Source organism: Pinus tabuliformis, chromosome 9 (genome assembly GCF_031772625.1).
Source record: "Pinus tabuliformis cultivar Carrire ecotype Pingquan chromosome 9, CPIR1, whole genome shotgun sequence".
In the NCBI taxonomy this organism is placed as follows: Eukaryota; Viridiplantae; Streptophyta; class Pinopsida; order Pinales; family Pinaceae; genus Pinus; species Pinus tabuliformis.
In genome coordinates, this window is record NC_142307.1 from 1,976,231,415 (window position 1) to 1,976,251,589 (window position 20,175).

Genomic DNA, 20,175 nt, shown 5'->3' on the forward strand with positions numbered 1-20,175 from the left:
ATGATTAATTGTGACGACTTCACGAAATTAAATAGAGAGCTGATTATGGAGATAAATAAGTAAACCGCAGAGGAAAAATGTTTTTAAAAATTTATCACAAAAGTGAGATGGATAGTGGACCAGGTATGAAAACATTCCATTATGGAAAGCTGCAATTATGGATAGACTCCAAAAGCATCCAGTTATTAACTCTCATGCCTATGTATTACATATATTCTGACACAACTGATATGTTTTATGGTGTGTATAGACATACCAACTTCTAAACTGCGATGACCATCGCCATTTTCTGCGAAAACACAAACAGGACCTAGCAATATTTCGGCCAGATATTGTTCACCAGGTATGTTTGGTTCTTTTTTCTATCTTTGTAATAATTTTTAAATATCTTTCTGAAGGTTGTTTCGAGATTTCTTCTGCTAATAATCACCTAATGTAAACAGGCTCTATTGGCAATTTTGGACAGCCCTCTTAACAAGTCTGGAAGGGTTAGTGCAGTATATGTGCAAACTCAGAAGAAAGTGCTTATACAAGTGAATCCCCATGTTCGTCTTCCAAGAACCTTCAAGCGGTTTTGTGGGTTGATGGGTAAGCTTTTATATTCATTTGCTTTTTTTAACTCAAGTCCGACATGATATTCTCTAAATTTGTATGTTCTTAGTGATATGGTTTTGATTTTGTTTGGGTTCTAAGAACAGTTTGTTTTGTGTATTGAATTGTGACTGCAGTGCAACTTCTGCAAAAATTGAGCATTCGTGCAACTAATGGGCCAGATAAACTCCTACATGTGATAAAAAATCCAGTTACAAAATATCTACCTAGTGAAGCCCATCGAATTGGTGAGAAGTGGAATTTGGTTTCTTGTTTTATTTGCTTATGCATATATTTCCTTGGATGACACCCATTTTCCATATCCTGATTAAAAAAATCTCACTGTGATTAGGGCTATCATACAGTGCACCCAAAGTAGTTAAGCTTCATGACTATGTTGCTGCTTCCACTGACAAGATTCCTCTCATTTTTGTGGTAAGAACAAGAAGCCTTCCAGCCAGCTCCAGTCTGTGTGCACAGTTACTAAGCATGTTTTACAATTGTTTCAGTTTTATTTTTACCATTGCTGTTCTTAATACGATAACATCATATTATGTGGAATTGATATGGAGAAGAATTTGCGGTATTCCTGTTTGACTCATTTTTGTTTAGTACTTGTTAACAAACAGTTATCTTACAGAAGTCATTTTTGCAGGTTGGGGCAATGGCTCATGGGAAAATTGATGTAGACTACATTGATGATTTTATCTCAAGTAAGTTTTATCTGTTACTGACAGTTTTTTACAAGGGTTTAGATTTGCGGATATTATTGAAGTGTTATATACAGATCACATGATTGTGATGTCACAGCTGAAATATCACTTTTTGTTTCAGGATAAAACATTTAGACCCATAGATATAGATTCAGTAATGCCATTCTGGATAGGTATCCACCTGCCTGAAAAGAGTAAAAGGCCTATAAAAATCTACAGAAGACTTTATAAATCTGGCATTTACCTATATGGATATGAAAAACATAGCATCAATGACCATCATAAACAGAAGACAGCTTGTGGACTGACAGATACTAACATTCATAAAGAAAGTGCCATCTGGGACTATTCACAGCCTATGTATATAAATGTTTGTGAACCCCAAGGATTACCTCGATTGGTTGAACCATCTGGGCAAGGCATGCTGCCAACAGGGAGGTCACAGGTCATAGGTTCAAATCTGGTTGAGTTCCTTGGGTTTACCAGCTGCTATTGTGGCTGGCAGTGGAGCTGCCTTCCATCTGGATATTCTGCGAGGTTTTCCTTGGCTCTTTCTCACACAGACAACCTTGGTGGGCTAGCTAGAGTGGTTGAGTGCTTTGAGCTTGATGCAGGTCTTGAGGTTGATCTCTTAGGTTGGCTGCCTGTATTGTGTGCCTCGCTTAATCAATGTTGCACGATCCTTTCCCCCACCAAGGATCCAAGGCCGGAACCTTGTCCTGTATTGATCCTCTGGTGGAACCGCGGATCCAAAAGTTTGATCTGCAAATCCGCCGATTTGGGGTGATTCCTGGAAATCTGTAATTGTGTGGGCCTGATCCGCGGTTCCGGATTTCTGATCAGCGGATCTAGAAAAAGATCTGCCTTAGATCCATGGAGGATTGGTCACGGATCCGAGTGGATCTCGAGCGGATCCGGAGGGCAACGGACAGTTCCGCAGGAGGCCCAATTTATTTTATTTTTTATTTTTTATTTTTTCTTTGATATAACTTGGGTTGGGGGTGGGTTTATGGTGAGTTAGGAAAATGATAGATGGGGTTAAAAGGCATTTCCCCCTCTTTTCCTCATTATTACATCTTTGGAGAGCTTGGAGAAGAGAGGCTTGAGGAGAGCTTGGAGGAGTGAAGGAGGAGGAGCTTGGTTTATGTTCACTACAACTTGCGATTGTTGTCCCACTACTATGAGGATGCAAAGAATAATAAAGACCTTAAGCTTTGGGACAAAAATCTATAGGAGGCCAATTTGGAGGATGGAGTGTTGCAATTAAATTAATTGGAGGATGCTCTTATCGAGGATGATGATTATCGAGTTGAGATGCCACCCCCATTTGGTCCCATGGTTTCCAGGTTCAATTCTTCAACACCAACAACATGGGCTTTATCTTCATCAGTTCCACTGCCACAACTTCCACAGGCACCATCAGCTTCACCGCCACCATGTGGAAGCTCACGTAGTGTTCGTGGTGGAAGGAGGGGAAATTAGTAGATATATTCATAGTTTACTACGTTTGTCATAGATTAGATTCGTTGTGAATTTGAACTTTTATGTCTTACTCTTCCTAGTTCAGTGTGTGCTTGGTGGTCAGGTGGCCTATTTTGTAAACATTATTATTTGAATTTTGGACATGACTCATGTTGACAGTGGCTTACTTGCTAGATAAGTCATTTGAATGTTTTATGATTTTATGTTATGAATATAATTCATAACAATTAAATAAATAAAATAAATATAAATATTAAATAATCAAATGTTAGTTAGGTTAAATAGTCATTAAGTTAAGTGAAAAGGCATGTCTAAAAGACGTGCCCATTCACGAAAGGTCGCCTGTTGAGGTATAAAAGCAGGACCTCATTGTAAACATTCATATCATCTTATACAATTTTATATATTAATAAATTATTATTTACAAATACGTGTGTATTTTTACATTCAAGTTTCCAAGCTATCAGTTTTCATACTTCAGCCATAGTTTTTATGCTACAGTGGTATCAGAGCCATGGCACACGATATAATCATGCGGGCCTTTGAACGTAGTTTGCCGCACAATGTGCCATTACGTTCACATCCTGATTACGTTGAACAGTTTAGTATTCAAGAAGCATTTCAGCGATTAGAAAAATCAATTGCAGAAGTTAAAGAATGTCGAAAGAAAATCAATAATAAGGAAGATGATGAAGAGAAAAATGAGGAAGAAGAGAAAGAAGATGTTGACCAGAATGATGATAATGATTCCAATGAAGCTGATATTTATGTAAAAGAGGATGAAGTCATTGAAAATACAACACTCAAACATGTAGAATTTATAAAAGAAGATATAATACATGTTGAATTGGATTTAAACTTGTCAAAAAACCTCAGAGATGTGTTCGCAGATCTCAAGCCTCACAACGATAAGAGGTCTCTGTGGGTGTGCTCTGAGGGGACAATTTTTCTTGAAACCTCCTCCGAATTCTACAAGTCGGCGTACTAATTTTGCATAGCGATTGTAGAGCTGGAGAGCAGGTTGCAACAATTTCACGATATGGAATCATGAACGCGTATTTGTATGGCGCGGCTTTCGCAGGGTTGGATTCCAGAAGAATCATGAAGGTCCTCAATCTGCTGTGCAAAAGCAAGCTTCCCGAGGATGTTATTAGATCAATTCGGAGAAACATCGTAAACGTGGGGAAACTGAAACTGTACTTGAAGGAAGGCAATGTGATTCTAGAGGGCGACACAACATGCGATGTTTCCACCATTCTCAGACAACCTGATGTCAAAAGTGGCGTAGAAGCTCAACAAAGTGCTAAGAGTCTCCGGAAGGATTCGACTAAATTGGTGCAAGTGAGGCAAAAGTGCGGTGCTTCAGCCTTATAAAAAACGGAGCGTGGACAAGATGTTCGTAAAAGGAAAAGCGAGGTCGGGCGTGATTGTGCTACCCTATGGTGCAAGAAAGTCTCTGACGGAAGTCTATGCCATAGTTTGGCTGGGGAAATCGGTTATGTGCTTTGTGAACACAAGTGTATCAGTTGAGCAGTGGGTATACCAGTTCAAGCAGTGGATCACTCTGCCGGACAGGCGAATCCAAGGGGTGTCGAATGACTACAAGACCATTAGAAAATTGGATATCCTGCACGACAATTTTGTCAACAAAGAACGCTGCAACAATGAAATCAGGATGATGCAGCGTGTTTCAGGTCACCCAGCGGTAGTTTCTCTGCATGCAGCTTATGAGGACGAAGAATATGTCCATCTGGTAATGGAGATGTGCTTTGGTGGAGATTTGTTCGATAGCAAGAAAGATACAATACCCTTCTTCTTCGAAGAGGCAGCCACCATCTTGCAAAAGCTTATGGAGGCCATCAGTTACTGCCATTCCATGGGAATTGCCCACCGAGATATAAAACCCGAAAACATTCTCTTTGCCAATAATTCAAATTCCCTCGCTGAAATCAAGTTTCAAACTTTGGGGACGCTTGTTCTTTCTCTTCGGGGGAAGGATTAATGCAAGGATTTGTGGGTACTCCGTATTACTTGGCACCGGAGGTGTTAGTAGAGAAGCATTACAGCGAGAAAGTGGATGTGTGGAGCGCAGGGGTGATCCTGTACTTAATGTTGAGTGGACAGGTTCCTTTTGCGGGAAAGACAACTTTGGAAAGATTTGAGGTTGTCATCTGTGGGCACCTTCGTTTCGAAGTGATCGGTGGTGCTCAATATCTGACTCTGCTAAAGACTTGATATAATGTATACTCTCTAGAGACGTCACCAAGAGACTCAGCGCACACCAAGTCCTCGAGCATCCATGGCTCACAACTCATGCCCTGCGGAAAACCCACCTAATGGGTGGTGGAGCTCTGTTGGATATGACAAATGGAGAAGGGCGGCTCTGTGTGTGGCCAAAATAGTTCTTCGCTCCTGCACTGACGAAAAGATCGCACCCAACATCATTAAAAACCAAGTGTCAAACGACATGCTCCAACGATTGGTCTTTTCGTTTGGGCATATAACCTTAAGCCATCCGATTAAGCGTATAATTAAATATAACTTAAGTAAAAACTATTAATTAATTCATATAAATTAATTAATCTAATTAATTAATTAATTTCATTTAATTAATTAATATATAAAATTTAATCATTTATAAAAAAGCTTATTAAAAAAAATTATATATATATATATATATATATTTAAAAAAAAATTTAACTTGAAAAAAGATAATATAAAAAAAAAGAGAGAAGGGAACAAAAGAAGACAACCTTGGACTCAAAAATAGAGTTATTAGCGAATTATAGACGCTGAGCCACCAGAGACCTTCCGCCTCCCATATGCCAAGACGACAACCACCGCAAAGACAATTGCCAGCAATATAGCTTTGAGGACAAAGCTTCTGAAGGAAGGGGCTATGTTATGAATATAATTCATAACAATTAAATAAATAAAATAAATATAAATATTAAATAATCAAATATTAGTTAGGTTAAATAATCATTAAGTTAAGTGAAAAGGCATGTCTAAAAGACATGCCCATTCACGAAAGGTCGCCTATTGAGGTATAAAAGCAAGGATTCATTGTAAACATTCATAGCATCTTATACAATTTTATATATTAATAAATTGTTATTTACAAATACGTGTGTGTATTTTTACATTTAAGTTTCCAAGCTATCAGTTTTCATATTTCAGCCATAGTTTTTATGCTACATTTTTTCTTCTAAATGTTTTATGTTTTATGATATGTTAACAAATTTGATGTATGTACTATGTTTGTAATTGCTAGAATCTAGATGGTTGATGTTCAAATAATTAATCATTGATGTAATGGATGCCATATCTATCTCGATTTATGTACAAATATGCATGTTTTCATATCTTCTACCACTAATTTGGTATTTTGGATGTTTTTTCTAATATAAATGCAAATATATATATTGCTTCCTAGATTTTTGGAAAATGACACTTTCGACGCTTCTTTTCCAAAAAACATCCCCGCTTTGTGCAACAATGCGCTTGATGTCCCTACCAAACCTACTGGGTCAGGTGCCGATGGGTTTATACTGAGTACTAGCTGCAAAATGCGGGGAAGTGGTTGGGGGTTTCCCCATGAGATTTTCCTTGGAATCTCTCTCTCTCTCTCTCTCTGGATCCCTTGATACACACACACATATTGTTTTCATACATTGTAAATGATAATGTTTTTTTTTTTAACAAGAACGGTTATGAATTGTATTAATGAGTTGGTCTAAATACCAGTCTTCTGAATACAATAGGAGTGGGCACTATCCATTTGGTTTTTTCCTTCTGAGATTCTTTTAGCCTTGCTGTCCGCTTCCATTTGGAATCAGCAATTGTGCTTTTATTTTCTATTTGCCCTAGTTTAAAAGTACATACAAACAACGTTAGAATTAAGCAAAAAAACATCTTCTGAAATGCTTTAAGGAATTGGAACCCATGCTTCTTCCCCGTCTCTTTTCAATGTCCCAGCCGATAGCTGAGCAACTTTATTGGCTTCGAGATCTGCCTCTTTGTTGTTGTCTCTCAGCACGTGAAAGAATTTCAGATTTTGAAACATCTTTGCCATTCCTCTGATTCTTTGGATCAGCCTTGCTAATCTTAAATCCCGTGGAATAGAGCTAGTCACCATAAGTTTGATGATCACTTCGGAATCCCCCAGGATATTGGCCTCCTTGATTTTCAAGTTCTAAAGCTGTTTGAGTCCTTGATAGAGGGCAAATGCTTCAGCTTGGATGCTGGAGTTGATTCCTAATCCCCAGGCAAAATGGAGGATCTCTGCACCATCTATGCTTTTAATTACTCCCCCTGCTCCAGCGCTGCCCGGGTTACCTTTTGCTGCACCGTCGAAGAAGAGGGAGTGCATCTTTTGTTTGAGAATCCAGTTTTGAAAGTCCTCTCTGCCTTTCCCGCTTATTTGCCATTCCTTTGGAGGAGCCATGCTTCTGATATTTTGTTGAAAATTCAGGTTCAAGGAGGACCCCCAATCTCTGTCTAACTGGGTGAGATTGGAGTCATCTTTATGGCCTCCCAAACATTCTTTTAATTGGGTCTTTACCTTGGCCGCCACTGTCTTGGCATTGTGGTGGAGATTCCTGAAGATTCTGTTGTTGCGCTCTAGCCATAGCTGCCAGCGGCAGATTTTTAGCAGTGATGCCCAGGTCGCTTTGATCCCTTTAATTTTGGGAGGGGGTTCGGGATAGCAGGTTTTCTAGGTGGCAAACAGGTCTATTATGGTCGCTGGAAGCTCGAAACTGGGGTTCCAATACTCCATCAATTCTCTCCAGACCTGAATTGAGAACTTGCAATTAAGAATCAGATGCGTGGCGCTTTTCTCAGAGTCATGACACAACGAGCACCTGGAAGGTCCGTAGAAGCTGCGCCTCTGGAGTTTATCTTCAGTTAATATTTTCCCGTGACATAATATCCAGCAAAAGAGATCGATTTTTGGCAGCGTGGAGCTGCCCCATACTGTCTTCCACGGGGCCGGATCTATGGGCACATTTGGTATTGCATCTAGGCACGCATATCCTTGGGCGACTGTATAACCAGTCGATTGATCGCCCCAGCCTCGCCTGTCCTTCTTATTGCTGCGCGTGGGTGCGATTCCATTCAATAGTTCGCAGAGGTGGGCGGCTTCTTGTTGAAGGTCTGAGGGCGGATCCGGCAGACTCTAGCCCGCTCACTGCGTGCCATTCCAAGTGGAGATATCCCACAGCTTGATCTTCCCTGCAGCCACCAACCAATCCTTCAGCGATTTCAGCTTTGGGCTTTCTCCGATAGGTTCACGATCCATAATACGGTCCTTCCATAAGTTTATTTTTTTCCTATTTCCGGGAATCCAATAGGCTTTGGATTGAATCAAAGGGGCGGATTTGGAGCAGAGGTTGACGAATGACGTGTTTCCTTGAGGCAGGGGTCTGTCTAAACATCTCAGTCTTGCGCCTTTGAGATATTTTCGCCAGAGAACTGTCTGTGCCCAGCCTGGTTTAGGCGCAATTAGCCTCCATAGAAGTTTAGCTCCCATTGCTATGTTCTGATGAAGGAGTTTTTTAAAATTGAGCCCTCCCTCCATCTTAGGCTTGAGAACAGTCTCCCATTTGACAAGCTGGAATCTTCTCTCATTGTGTTTACCCCCTTTCCAAAAGAAGTTTCTGATATATTGTTCCATTTTCTGAAGGATACATTTGGGCGCCAGAAGCACAGAAACTGAAATAACGGGAGGCTGCTAAGGACAACTTTAATGAGGACTGTCTTACCTGCCATATTTAACCAATTAACTCCCCATGCCTGCAGCTTACTTTTAAATTTTTCTACCTGCGGCATCCAGTCCCTACTGTGGGCGCGTTTGAGGAAGATAGGCAGCCCCAGATACTTGAACGATGTCCATTCTGAGGAGGCTGCGAATCCTAGGCATCTAGAGATGGAGTTGATCAAGGAGGGCGGGGTATTCCAGCAGTAAGTATGGCACTTACCCTTATTGAGACTGCTACCAGCCTCCATGCAATACTCATCGAGCGTCTCTTTAAATCTTCTGGCCGAGTGGATCGAAGCTGTCCCAAGCAGCAGAGTGTCATCTGCAAATAATGCATGATTTGTATTTTGGACCCCCCTTGCTATGGATATCCCTGAAATCTCCTGCTCTTGCATTTGGTTGTTTAAATGGAAACTGAGAGCTGAAGCTTGAATTACAAACAACAGGGGAGACATGGGGCAACCCTGTCTTAACCCTCTTGTAGCTTTGAAGAAACCTGCAGATCTACCATTGACTAAAGGGGCAATCCATGGTTCCGAGATGCAGGCCCGGATCTAAGTGATGAATCTCACCCCAAAACCAAAATTTTCCAACACATTCAAAAGAAAACTATGATTAACTCGATCAAAGGCATTTGCTAGGTCCAGTTTGATAGCCATACCTCGTTCCTTGCGCTGCTGGCTTGATAGAATTGCCTCTTGGACAAGTGTGAAGTTGTCCACTAAATGCCTTCCGTGAATGAAGCCTCCTTGGTTCTTCGGGATGACTTTAGGTAGAATATGCCTCAGCGTGTTAGCAATAACTTTTGTGATCAATTTGTAGCCAATGTTGCACAGGGATATAGGGCGAAACCTATTGAAGGAATTGGCTCCCTTTTCCTTGGGGACGAGAGCTAGAAAAGAGGAGTTAGTACTTCCACCTAATTTCTGGCAAGCCTGCGATTTTTGAACCATTTTGTATAAGTCTTTCCCCACTATGTGCCAGCAGGTTTGGAGGAAAGAGGCGGAAAAGCCATCAGGGCCAAGGGATTTGTCAGGATTCATGGCATAGAGGGCCCTTTTGACTTCATCCATTGTGACTTTACTTTCTAGATGCTGGTTCATATCAACAGATACTGAGGAGGGAATCCCGTCCAACAAACTAAAATTCTGATTCGCATTCTTATCTTCACTGTACAACCCTTTAAAATGATGATGAGCTGCCTATTTAATACTTGCAAAGTCCTTATGAGTGATATCCGCTTCCTTAATTTCATTGATGGAGTTGAAACCTTTTCTCTCTTCCGCATGCTTGTGGAAGAATGATGTATTTCTGTCACCTGCCTTTAGCCAGAGGCATCGCGATTTGATCCTCCACGTTTCCTCTTCGGTCAGGCAAGCTTTATGATAGCATTGCTGGAGGTGAGCCTCCTTGTCTAAAGTCTCTCTGGATATGTGAGCCTCTTCTATGTTCAATTGAAATGCTTCAAGCTGGCTTTGGATATTTTTCCTTTCAGCTGCTGGATTTGCAATAGATTTGGCCCAGCTCTTCAGGGCTGATTTCAATCTCCTGAGTTTTTCTTCCCAAATATAAAATGGAGATCCAGTGACTGGCTGAGACCAGCTTTCTTTCACAATCTGCAAGAAATTTGGTTCCTTGATCCACAATGGGCTAAACTTGAAGGGAATGGGACCTAGGTCAACGTGAGCTCGGAGGGTGAGCTTGATTGGCTTATGATCAGAGATGCTACAAGGAAGAATATGCATGCTAGCGTCTAGGCCAAGCAGAAGAAAAGAGCTATGCACCAAGAATCTATCCAACCTTGCTGCAATATGGCCAGGACCTATTCTTTTATTGGACCAAGTGTACATACCTGAGACGGGCTTGATATCTAGCAGATCCCAGTCTTGGAGGAGATCCTCAACCCATTCCCTTGCCGGGTCTCGTACAATGGAGCCTCCTCTCTTTTCAGAAGAGTGCAAAGTGATGTTTAGGTCGCCTGCTATGATGACATTTTCTAGATTAACCAGATCTGCGTGCTGCCTTAAGGAGTCCCAGCAGCTCTTTTTTTCTCCAGCATTTACTGGAACATAAACATTGAAAAGGCAAAGGATTTCTTTTGTAATTACATGCTGCATCTTTAACATCGCCCAGTGGGTATTTGATGCCTCTGCCACCAACGAAAATCTGCTTTCATTCCAAAGAGTACCCAACCCTCCAGAGGCTCCTCGGGCTGAGACAGCTGTTGCATTACTATTTTCCAAAGTTTCTTGCTTACCTGGAGAAAATCTGGTTCCTCCATCTTAGTCTCCTGGAGAAGGAGTATGTCAGGGGCCTCTATTCTTATTAGATTTCGTATAGCTTCTTCCTTTATTTTACTGCCCATACCCCTACAGTTCCAGGGGATAATCTTCATTATTTACCTTTGTTTGGCTGGGCTTCCTTGGAGCCTTGATGCTTGTTTCTTACCATCTTCGGCTTTTTTTCTAACAGCTTCTCCAATGTTGGTTGGCTGCCCTGGAGTTTATCTTTATATGTTTCGTGCTCTCTTTTCTCCCGATCCGTTTTACGTCCTCTTGTAGATCTCCTTACTAAGGATTGGGATTCTCCTATTTCCCCTTCCTCCTCCGATTCTTTTGACTCTTGATCCTCCTCCTCGACTACTTCAGGGGTTCCTTTTGGACTTTCAATAGCTCCCTTGTCTTTAACGCTGGGCGATTGGGAACCTTTGTCTGGGGACGCTGGCTTTTGAACTGCTACTTCATGAGAGTCCTCTGGTTGGGAGCTGAGAGGGCCGAACCTGTTCTCTGGATTGAACGAGGGCTGGGGCTGCTGGATCTGCTGAGCTGGGTCCTGCTGGAGGCCTTTGCCGGTAGTTCCTCCCGGCTTCTGGGTCTTGGATGCCATTTTGGATCGTTTTACTTGATTCCAGCCGGCCTCCTTCCCTTGAGCTGCTTCATTGGCCGTTGGGCAGTTTCTGGCGAAGTGCCCATAGACCTGGCATTTCCGACATTTGAAAGGCAACTGTTCATAATCTAGCTTCTGCACATGCGTCCAGTTTCCTACTTTGAGTTTGATGGCCTCTGGAAGCCCCTCCTCCAGATCCACCTCAACGCAGATCCTTGCGCAGTCGTATTGATCCTTGCTGTTCGCTCGGTCTATGAATTTCCCCAGGGCATTTCCAATATGCATCAGAGAATCCTAGTTCCAGCAATGAACCGGGAGGTTGGGAAGCCTAACCCATACCGGAACAACTTTGGGTACGTCTACTGCTAGGTCAAAGTCGGGGGTCCATTTATTCAGATACAGACCCTGGGGGCCCATAAAGTAAGGGCCATTTCGAAAGATCAGCTCTTTGTCGTCTTTGGAGGTGAATTCAAAGAGGAAGAATCCTCGGCCCAGGAAATAAGATGTCACACTTTCGTTGATCAGCGGCGACCAGTTTCTTTTAACCCAACTCTCTGTCGACTTGGGAGATGGCCATAGACCGGTAAACTGGCCTATGAGAGCCCGCTCGGATAGGGACAGAGCAACCTGGATCGGGGTTTCCGGGGGTAGAGAAATCTCGGGGATATCGTCGAGTTTCTTGACGAATTTCGTTGCTTCTGCATTTTTCTTCTTGGGTAGCCCTTCCAGAAGACGACTGAACGCCTCAGCTGGGGAGCTTGCCGACGGAGGAGAGGAGGAAGGGGCCTGGGGGGTACCCAACACCTCCATGGGCCCTAGATCTGATTTGATAGTCGAATCAAGTCTCCATGACCTGGGACCTCGCTTGTGCAGATCCTCGGAAACGAGCTCACCCACAGAAGGAGCACGCAGGGGTCAGAAGACAGGATTGAGGAGCAGCGATCTGATCTAAACAGATCCAAGGCTCGATCTGCTCATGCGCTGGGGGCGGAATGGCCGGAGGGCCGAGCTGAGGTAGCAGCGCTCAGAGCTGATCGTAGAGAAGAATCCAATCAATCACATTGTAAATGATAATGTTATTATACATTTTTGGAAGTATTATATGCATCACTTGAAGGATTTCACAGGTAATATATATCATATTTTATACATTATTCACAGAAATGGCAAATGAACCAAGAGGTTTTCACATGCCATCCATTTTGTATGTCACATGAAGTAAATTGCATATTGTACTTTGATTGATCACATGGTGAATTTTCATCACTTTGATGAAACAATTCTATTGATAATCTACATGTTGTGATGAATTTGGGCAAATTAGCTTGTTTGAAAAGGTTGGGTGACATTCACTATCTGAAAAGAAAAATAATTATGTATCCTTAGATTACTAATTAAAGGAATTTAAGTGAAACAATGGAACGCCGAAGGATCCCAACATTTTAATAAGACACTATCCCATAGAACAGTTGGAAAATCAAAAAGGCAGTAAATATTTTTTTGATCTTGATAATTACTTGTGATGTTTCTTATTATTACGATTCATATCTTCCTTCTTTAGTTCATCAAGCAATTACCAAAAGCAGCATCACATAAAACAATGAACACAAGATGTAGGCACATGCCAGGGCAAAACCCCGGTAAGGGGAAAACCCAATCAAAGTAATTCTTCCTTTAAATAGTATTCTTTGAGACTCTTCACTTGAGACCAAGACCGAACCTTCTCTCCACACCAAGTCAGCCTCCATAAGATTGACCTCTTCCCAACAATTTCGACTATGCAGCAACTAACAACTTTCGGCAGTAGTCCAACTTGGAAGACTTTGATCTCCCAATCTAGAGCACGAAACAGAGAGATACTACCACCAAAATTTTGATTTTCCTTGACTTCTTAGACTCACCCAAACTCACATTCACTTCGGCTTCTCGACAATAGACTTTCCCAGCTACCCACTTTGCAGTTCTTCCCAGAAGAGAGAATTCGAACTTGATGAGAAGTGATGCTCCAAATGAATTATGTGTCCTTCCTTTTATAGGCTTCTTGTGGGGTCGAATAGGATCTTAGGCCAACTTGATCTTCCCTTAGGCCGACATGGTGTGGAGGTTACATAATTCATATTTGACTCAATACTTAACCTTTTTACATGATTCAAAAGTCCAAGAAGGGTCTCTTTAAATGTACAATAACTCTATAGACTCGGAATAAATCCTAGAAGTCCTGAATGGGGACTTTGACCTAAAACATGGTGACCCAAGCATGAAACCCATGCTTTAATAAGTCACAATCACAATAATAATAATAATAATTCTTTTCTTTATTCTTTTGACAAGTACATTACATAATGACTCAATTACATTATTGAAGACCGAACATAATTACATTTTCCAACACTCCCTCTTAACCAGGGAGGTATTCATAATGTACAAATACAATGGAAGATCTCAAACTATATCAACCATGAAGAACTTTAGGCACTGCAATGCCATGGACTAGATTCCTGACTAGGGCAATCTATCCAACCAGTCACTCAACAATTTAGGCACCGCAATGCCATGGACTAGATTCCTGACTAGGGCAATCTATCCAAGTGGGACTAAGATGTATTCAAGCTTCAACCCCTCTAGGTACCATCAGGCTTACTTGCTAACCATCAACCCAAAAATCTAGGTGTGTATCCAAAACAGAGGTCTTTGATTAACACCACCTTTCCAACTTCTAGACATCAACACAATGTGCCAGCTAGATGTCCTTCGAGGCAATGCTTTACTCACAAAGCCTCAACACCCCTTGATCCAGCAGATCAAGAATGACCAATCTCTCCCAATTAAACTAATTGGTAACCAACATGCTATCAAATCCTTCGAGAGATTCACCTGTATAAACACAACCCCAATCAATAATATACTTTCACATGTACATAATCAAATACAAACCTTCGGGGTCTCACAGACAACAAATGTTGCTTTTCATCTTTCCATAGTAGGACTATCAACTGAATCTTTTGACAGAGGATTCCTCAATCATATGATTTACTTCCTACTTATCATGCAATAACATATCCTCCGAAATTCATTCTTCAATTAACACCAAGCTAAGCCTTCCCTCTCAACTAGGAAGCATCTCTTTATCTAGACTCCCTCTTAATCTTAGGGAGATTTCTTCTATTCATGCTTCTTGCGGGAGATCAACTTCTTCCTTTTCGACATCGGAGAATCTTTCGTGGCTTCCAACCAGTTTATCAGAGTCATTATCATTCCCATCATACTTATCACATCAATGAACATCTTCACCAAGTTGAAGATTGTGTACCTGTACAACTTCAATAACAAGTACAACCAAAACTATAAAAGCATAATGTTAGCCATATCAGAATCACGGAAGCATTTCATATATATGTGAGATACCCAGACTTAATTATAAACAAGAGACATATACTCTTCAACATCTTGCTAGGGGCTTTGTCATACACCCTAGACTACTTTATAGCTACATTCATTCCATCTAGGGTTTCAATGTGTCTTCCAAAGGTATGACATACCTTCCTACAACATATAGCAAACCCTAGAAACAATTAAGACACGTATAGATCTATAAAGCATCTAACAGCCTTTCAAAATTCACATGTTAGACTTCTCACTAGGGATTCATACAAATCCTAGATTTCATACAAAAGAATCAAAGTCAATTGCAACTTAGACATTAACGTGCCCAACTTCCACTAGGGTTAGTTTCAAACCCTTAGATTTTCGATCAACCATCAATCAGTCACTAACATGACCAACTATTGCTAGGGTTAGTTGCAAACCTTAGATTTCCGATCAATCATCAAACTCAACCAAAATTTCAACAAATCTCAAATTATCATATAGTCAACATTCATCAGAGATTTTTACTTCAACTAAGGTTCAACTCCAAAACCCTAGAATTCCATTTTTCAGAAATTCAACAAACTTATACAAATCTCAAATCATCGTATTCTAGAGATTTTACTTTGACTAAGGTTTATTTCCAAAACCTTAGAATTCCATTTCCACAATCTTAACAATCATTACATGCATAGATTTCAGATTGTTACATTTCACACTGGACAATGTCACTACTAGGATTTAACTGCAAAACCCTAGAATTTCATTTTTAACAATCATCTAATAGATTTTACATACTAGACAATTTAACTTCACTAGGGTTTAGTAATAACACCCTAGATTTCCAGATATCATCACCCTAGAATCTCAAACAAGGACTTCATTAAACCCTAAGACTCATGACCATCAATGGCCAGGTCAGCACACATATCTATGAATTCATAACCATGCATAAGCATATCATATGTCTAATAACATAAATACATTTGACCTAGACCAACCTAGGACTTTAACCAAAAGGACATATCTATATAGATGCCTAGATTTTATCATCATGCAAATATATTTCATATCATGTGTTAGTCAAACCCAACTTCACAACAATATCAAATAAGAGTTAGACACACAATCATTTTGATTACACTAGGGTTTGATCAGACAAACACACACATACTAAGGAAAACATTTTAAGACAATATAAGGGTCTTGCTCACACATTCCACCAAACCCTAATGAGCTAAGGTTGCAATGTAGAACACAAATTCCACCAAACCCTAGTGTGCTAGGGTTCCAATGTAGAAACATAGCAAACACAACATTACGAAAACTTCAAAGGTTCAAGATTTTAGACCTCATCATTCAACTCTAACAAGTTAGGATTTCTCGATCATACCAAAATCCCAAACATGACTTCATCAATAAGACTTCAACCAACATTTAAGAATATCTCTAAGTAACTTAGGATTTCAAACATTCACATTAGCATAACCTTTGGTTAGGATTTTCCAGAACCTGTCTAGGGTTCTACATAGTCAATCAAGAATATGAGTGGGGTGGGTAGATTTATCAAGAGATGAATCACCCAAACAAGAATCACTAAGATTCAATACAGCTAGTCATAACAAAGTTAGTAATAGATCATCAAATGAATAATCCTTTCAATCAATGTATTCAAAACATACCTTTGAATCTTGACTAACCTTGTCTTGAGAGATCCTCCTCCTTTCAGATGTTTTCCTGATCAAGACAACAAAGGGAGAAAGGTGATTAGTATTTAATATAATCAAAACTAAATGAGTACATGAACCCAAAACTGAAAAGACATGAGATACTTATCTTTGAGAGTTGTTGGGAGCTCCCTCCAAAGTTCGAGGGAAACCTACAAACTTAAAGCAATACAAAAATGCCTTTTCCAAAGATATGTTAAAAACCTATAAATTCTAAAACATGTAAAACAAGTTATATAAAGCAAATGACTTAATAGTGTAAGTCCCTAATGTCGGATTCTTCAGTGTTGACTTTCTTCAAGTCTCCTTCTTCACCAAAGTTGGCTTGATCTCTTCCTCTCTTCTTATTCCTTGGATTCTCGGGACAATCACTCTTGTAGTGACCTTTCTTATGACATTGATAACACTCTATCTTAGACATGTCAACTTTCTTCCTTGATCCCTTCGATCTCTTTCCTTTATGATGACCAACATAAGCATTTGATACTCCTTCAGGATTAGCAACCATTGAGATCCTTAATTCTTCTTGACTACATGCGGTCCATGATTCTTCAAAGGTGGGAACTACCTTCCAACCGTTGAGACCTGATGCAAATGCACCCCAAGAGGGTGGCAATCCTAATATAACAGTGATCACCAATTCTTTCTCTGGAACAATCTCATCGATGGCCAAAAGATCATCCCTGAGTCTAGCTATCTTCACAAAGAAGGTTGCCATAGTATCTTCTTTAGTCATTTTCATATTCCTCAACTCATTTTTCAAACTTGCTACTTGACCAATGTTCTTAATAGCGAACGACTTCGACAAGGCTATATACAATGTACATCACCAAAGCATGATCGATGTTAGCTATGAATGGGACAAGTTTGTCTTTTATCCTTTCTACCATCAGAGTCATAGCCACCAATTCTAGATCCTTGAATTTCACTTTGTCAGCATCACTGGCTTCTTTTGTAGGCTTCTTTACATTTCCTTTAACCAAGTCTAGCACCTTGTTCTTCTCGAGGATTAGGTCAATCCTCTTCTTCCAGGTTTTGAAGTTAGATGCTCCTTCAAGTTTGTTCTCACCCTTGATTATGTTAGACATCTTCCTTGAATATAATAGACTCTTTCCCTGAGATAGTGCCTATGAATGGATCTGCCTTTTTCTTCTTTCTTCACCAAACCTCTGATACCATGTTGGAAAATCGGAAAGGCAGCAAAGATTTTCTTGATCTTGATAATTACTTGTGATTTTTCTTCTTATTATGATTCTTTATATCTTCTTTCTTCAGTTCATCAAGCAATTACCAAAAGCAACAACACATAAAACATTGAACACAATATGTAGGCACATGCCAGGGCAAAACCCCCTTTGAGGGGAAAACCCAGTCAAAGGATTTCTTCCTTTCAATAGTATTCTTTGAGACTCTTCACCCTAGACCAAGACTAGGCCTTCCCTCCACACCAAGTCAGCCTCCAGAGGATTGACCTCTTCCCAGCAACTTCGACTATGCAGCGACTTGCAGCAACTGACAGCAGTCCAACTTGGAAGACTTTGATCTCCCAATCTAGAGCATGAAACAGAGAGAGACCACCACCAAAATTTCGATTTTCCTTGACTTCTTAAACTCACCCAAACTCGCATTCACTTCGACTTCCCGCCAAGAGACTTTCCCAACTACCCACTTCGCACTTTTGCCCAACAAGAAGATTTTTGCACTTCTGCCCAGTAGAGAGAACTTGAACTTGATGAGAAGTGATGCTCCAAATGAATTCGATGTCCTTCCAAATGAATTCGATGTCCTTCCTTTTATACGCTTTTTGTGGGGTCGAATAGGGTCTTAGGCCGACATGGTGTGGAGGTTACATAATTCATATTTGACTCAATACTTAACCTTTTTACATGATTCAAAAGCCCAAGAAGGGTCTCTTTAAATGTACAATAACTCTATATACTCGGAATAAATCCTAGAAGTCCTCAATGGGGACTTTGACCTAAAACATGGTGACACAAGCATGAAACCCATGCTTTAATAAGTCACAATTATAATAATAAAAATTCTTTTCTTTATTCTTTTGACAAGTACATTACATAATGACTCAAGTACATTATTGAAGACCGAACATAGTTACATTTTCCAATAAGAACAAATTTCTAGAAAATGCTTTGACTACGACATTGTTCTGCAGTGAACATGGGCTACATGCCATGTTCAGTGGATATGGTCTTTAATTCACCTGAAAGCAACCAATAAGTCACATCCATGGGCATGCATACATGCATATTTTCATCTCATGGGTACTCAAAGAAGTGAAGAATTATAAAAACATTTAATCACTGAAGGCTAGCTTTCATACAAAAAGCTTTCTAATAAATACAAAATTCCGAAGTAACCTTCTTTGCTTTCAAAGAACAAATGCTTGGATTATGAAGTAGTCAAAACATAATGCCCATTCATGTTGCATCATATGCTTCAATTGACCAGTTGGTCAATTTTTAAGGATCTTGATACTGTGATTATATTGATAATCGATATCTTGTTATGAACTTTGGTTGAACTTAATAGTTAAGAATAATAAGATTTTCTCATAAAATTTCCATTCCAAGAGATATAAGCAGGATAATGCAAGATCAAAGGAGCCTAGGTTTGTAATAAGATTTTGCATGATTGAATTGTTGAATTTTGTAGCTATGGTCGGTCTTCATAATATTTCATTTGTACTTGTAATGATGAAATATAAATTATTTTTGTAAAAGAAAAATTATTTGAAGGATGTTCTTCACGCTTGCAAGAAAAGAAAATATTTATTGTTTCTATAATTCTAAAGAAAATTTTATAAAGGCATGTTCTTCATGACCTTATCAACCACAAGATTGTTGGAAATACTGTTGGGGAGGGGGGTTGGGGGGGAAGAATCAGCATTTCTTAGCAATTAGCACTTTTTTTTTGTACTTTTCAGAGCATTAGTTAATCTTTAGATATTATTATCATAAACAATAATCAACAATAGACGACACCATACAACAATGTAGAAAGATAAAATAGAGGACACAAATTTGTAAGTGGAAAACCCCCTCCGGGTCAAAAACCACTGAACGCTTCTTAGTAATTGTCTTCTCCTCCTCTTTAAAAGAAAAGAGGAGGCTCCAACCCCCTAATTCATAGGCAACAACCTGTAGGACACTACTAAACCCTAATAACCTTCTACAACCAGAAGGACGCCCCAATGCCCTGTAAGTCAGGGCATAACTTGACGAGTGCTGAACACTCTTTTTACCAACTGCGGTCGGAAAGGATGCTTCGTCGCTCTATAGTTTATCAACCCCAACTAAAAAGACACCACAACGCCCTATGCAGGCTACAACCTGTCCTAGCACCCCCCGACCAACTTGAAGTGTTTTTAGGCCACAACCTGAAGGTGACTCCAATCACCTGCCTTGCACCACCTTGCCGCCTTGAAGCGCTAACAGACCACGTCTCACAATTTTCAGACTAGATCCCCCTGTGCTTTGAATCCATATAGTAACGCTGTAAAGGAGATGTTGTATATTTGTCAAATCTTGGTAGCCACTAACCACTGCACAATTAAATTGATCACTGCACAATGCTGCACATCAAAGTCATTGCTCAACTACACATCACTGTCACTGCTCAATTGCACACG

At 40.2% G+C, this 20,175-nt stretch overlaps 1 protein-coding gene across 2 annotated transcripts in view; it reads left to right on the top strand.

Annotated features, from left to right (window-relative positions):
- The window catches only part of LOC149156931 (nucleolar essential protein-like protein), a 74,420-nt gene that overhangs the window by 34,996 nt on the left and 19,249 nt on the right, over nt 1-20,175 (top strand). For both annotated transcript variants that reach the window (XM_089438834.1, XM_089438833.1), the window contains exons 3-7: nt 251-343; nt 444-588; nt 729-839; nt 944-1,026; nt 1,247-1,304. In XM_089438834.1, the coding sequence (XP_089294960.1) occupies nt 251-343; nt 444-588; nt 729-839; nt 944-1,026; nt 1,247-1,304 (490 nt within the window). The remainder of the gene's footprint in view (nt 1-250; nt 344-443; nt 589-728; nt 840-943; nt 1,027-1,246; nt 1,305-20,175) is intronic.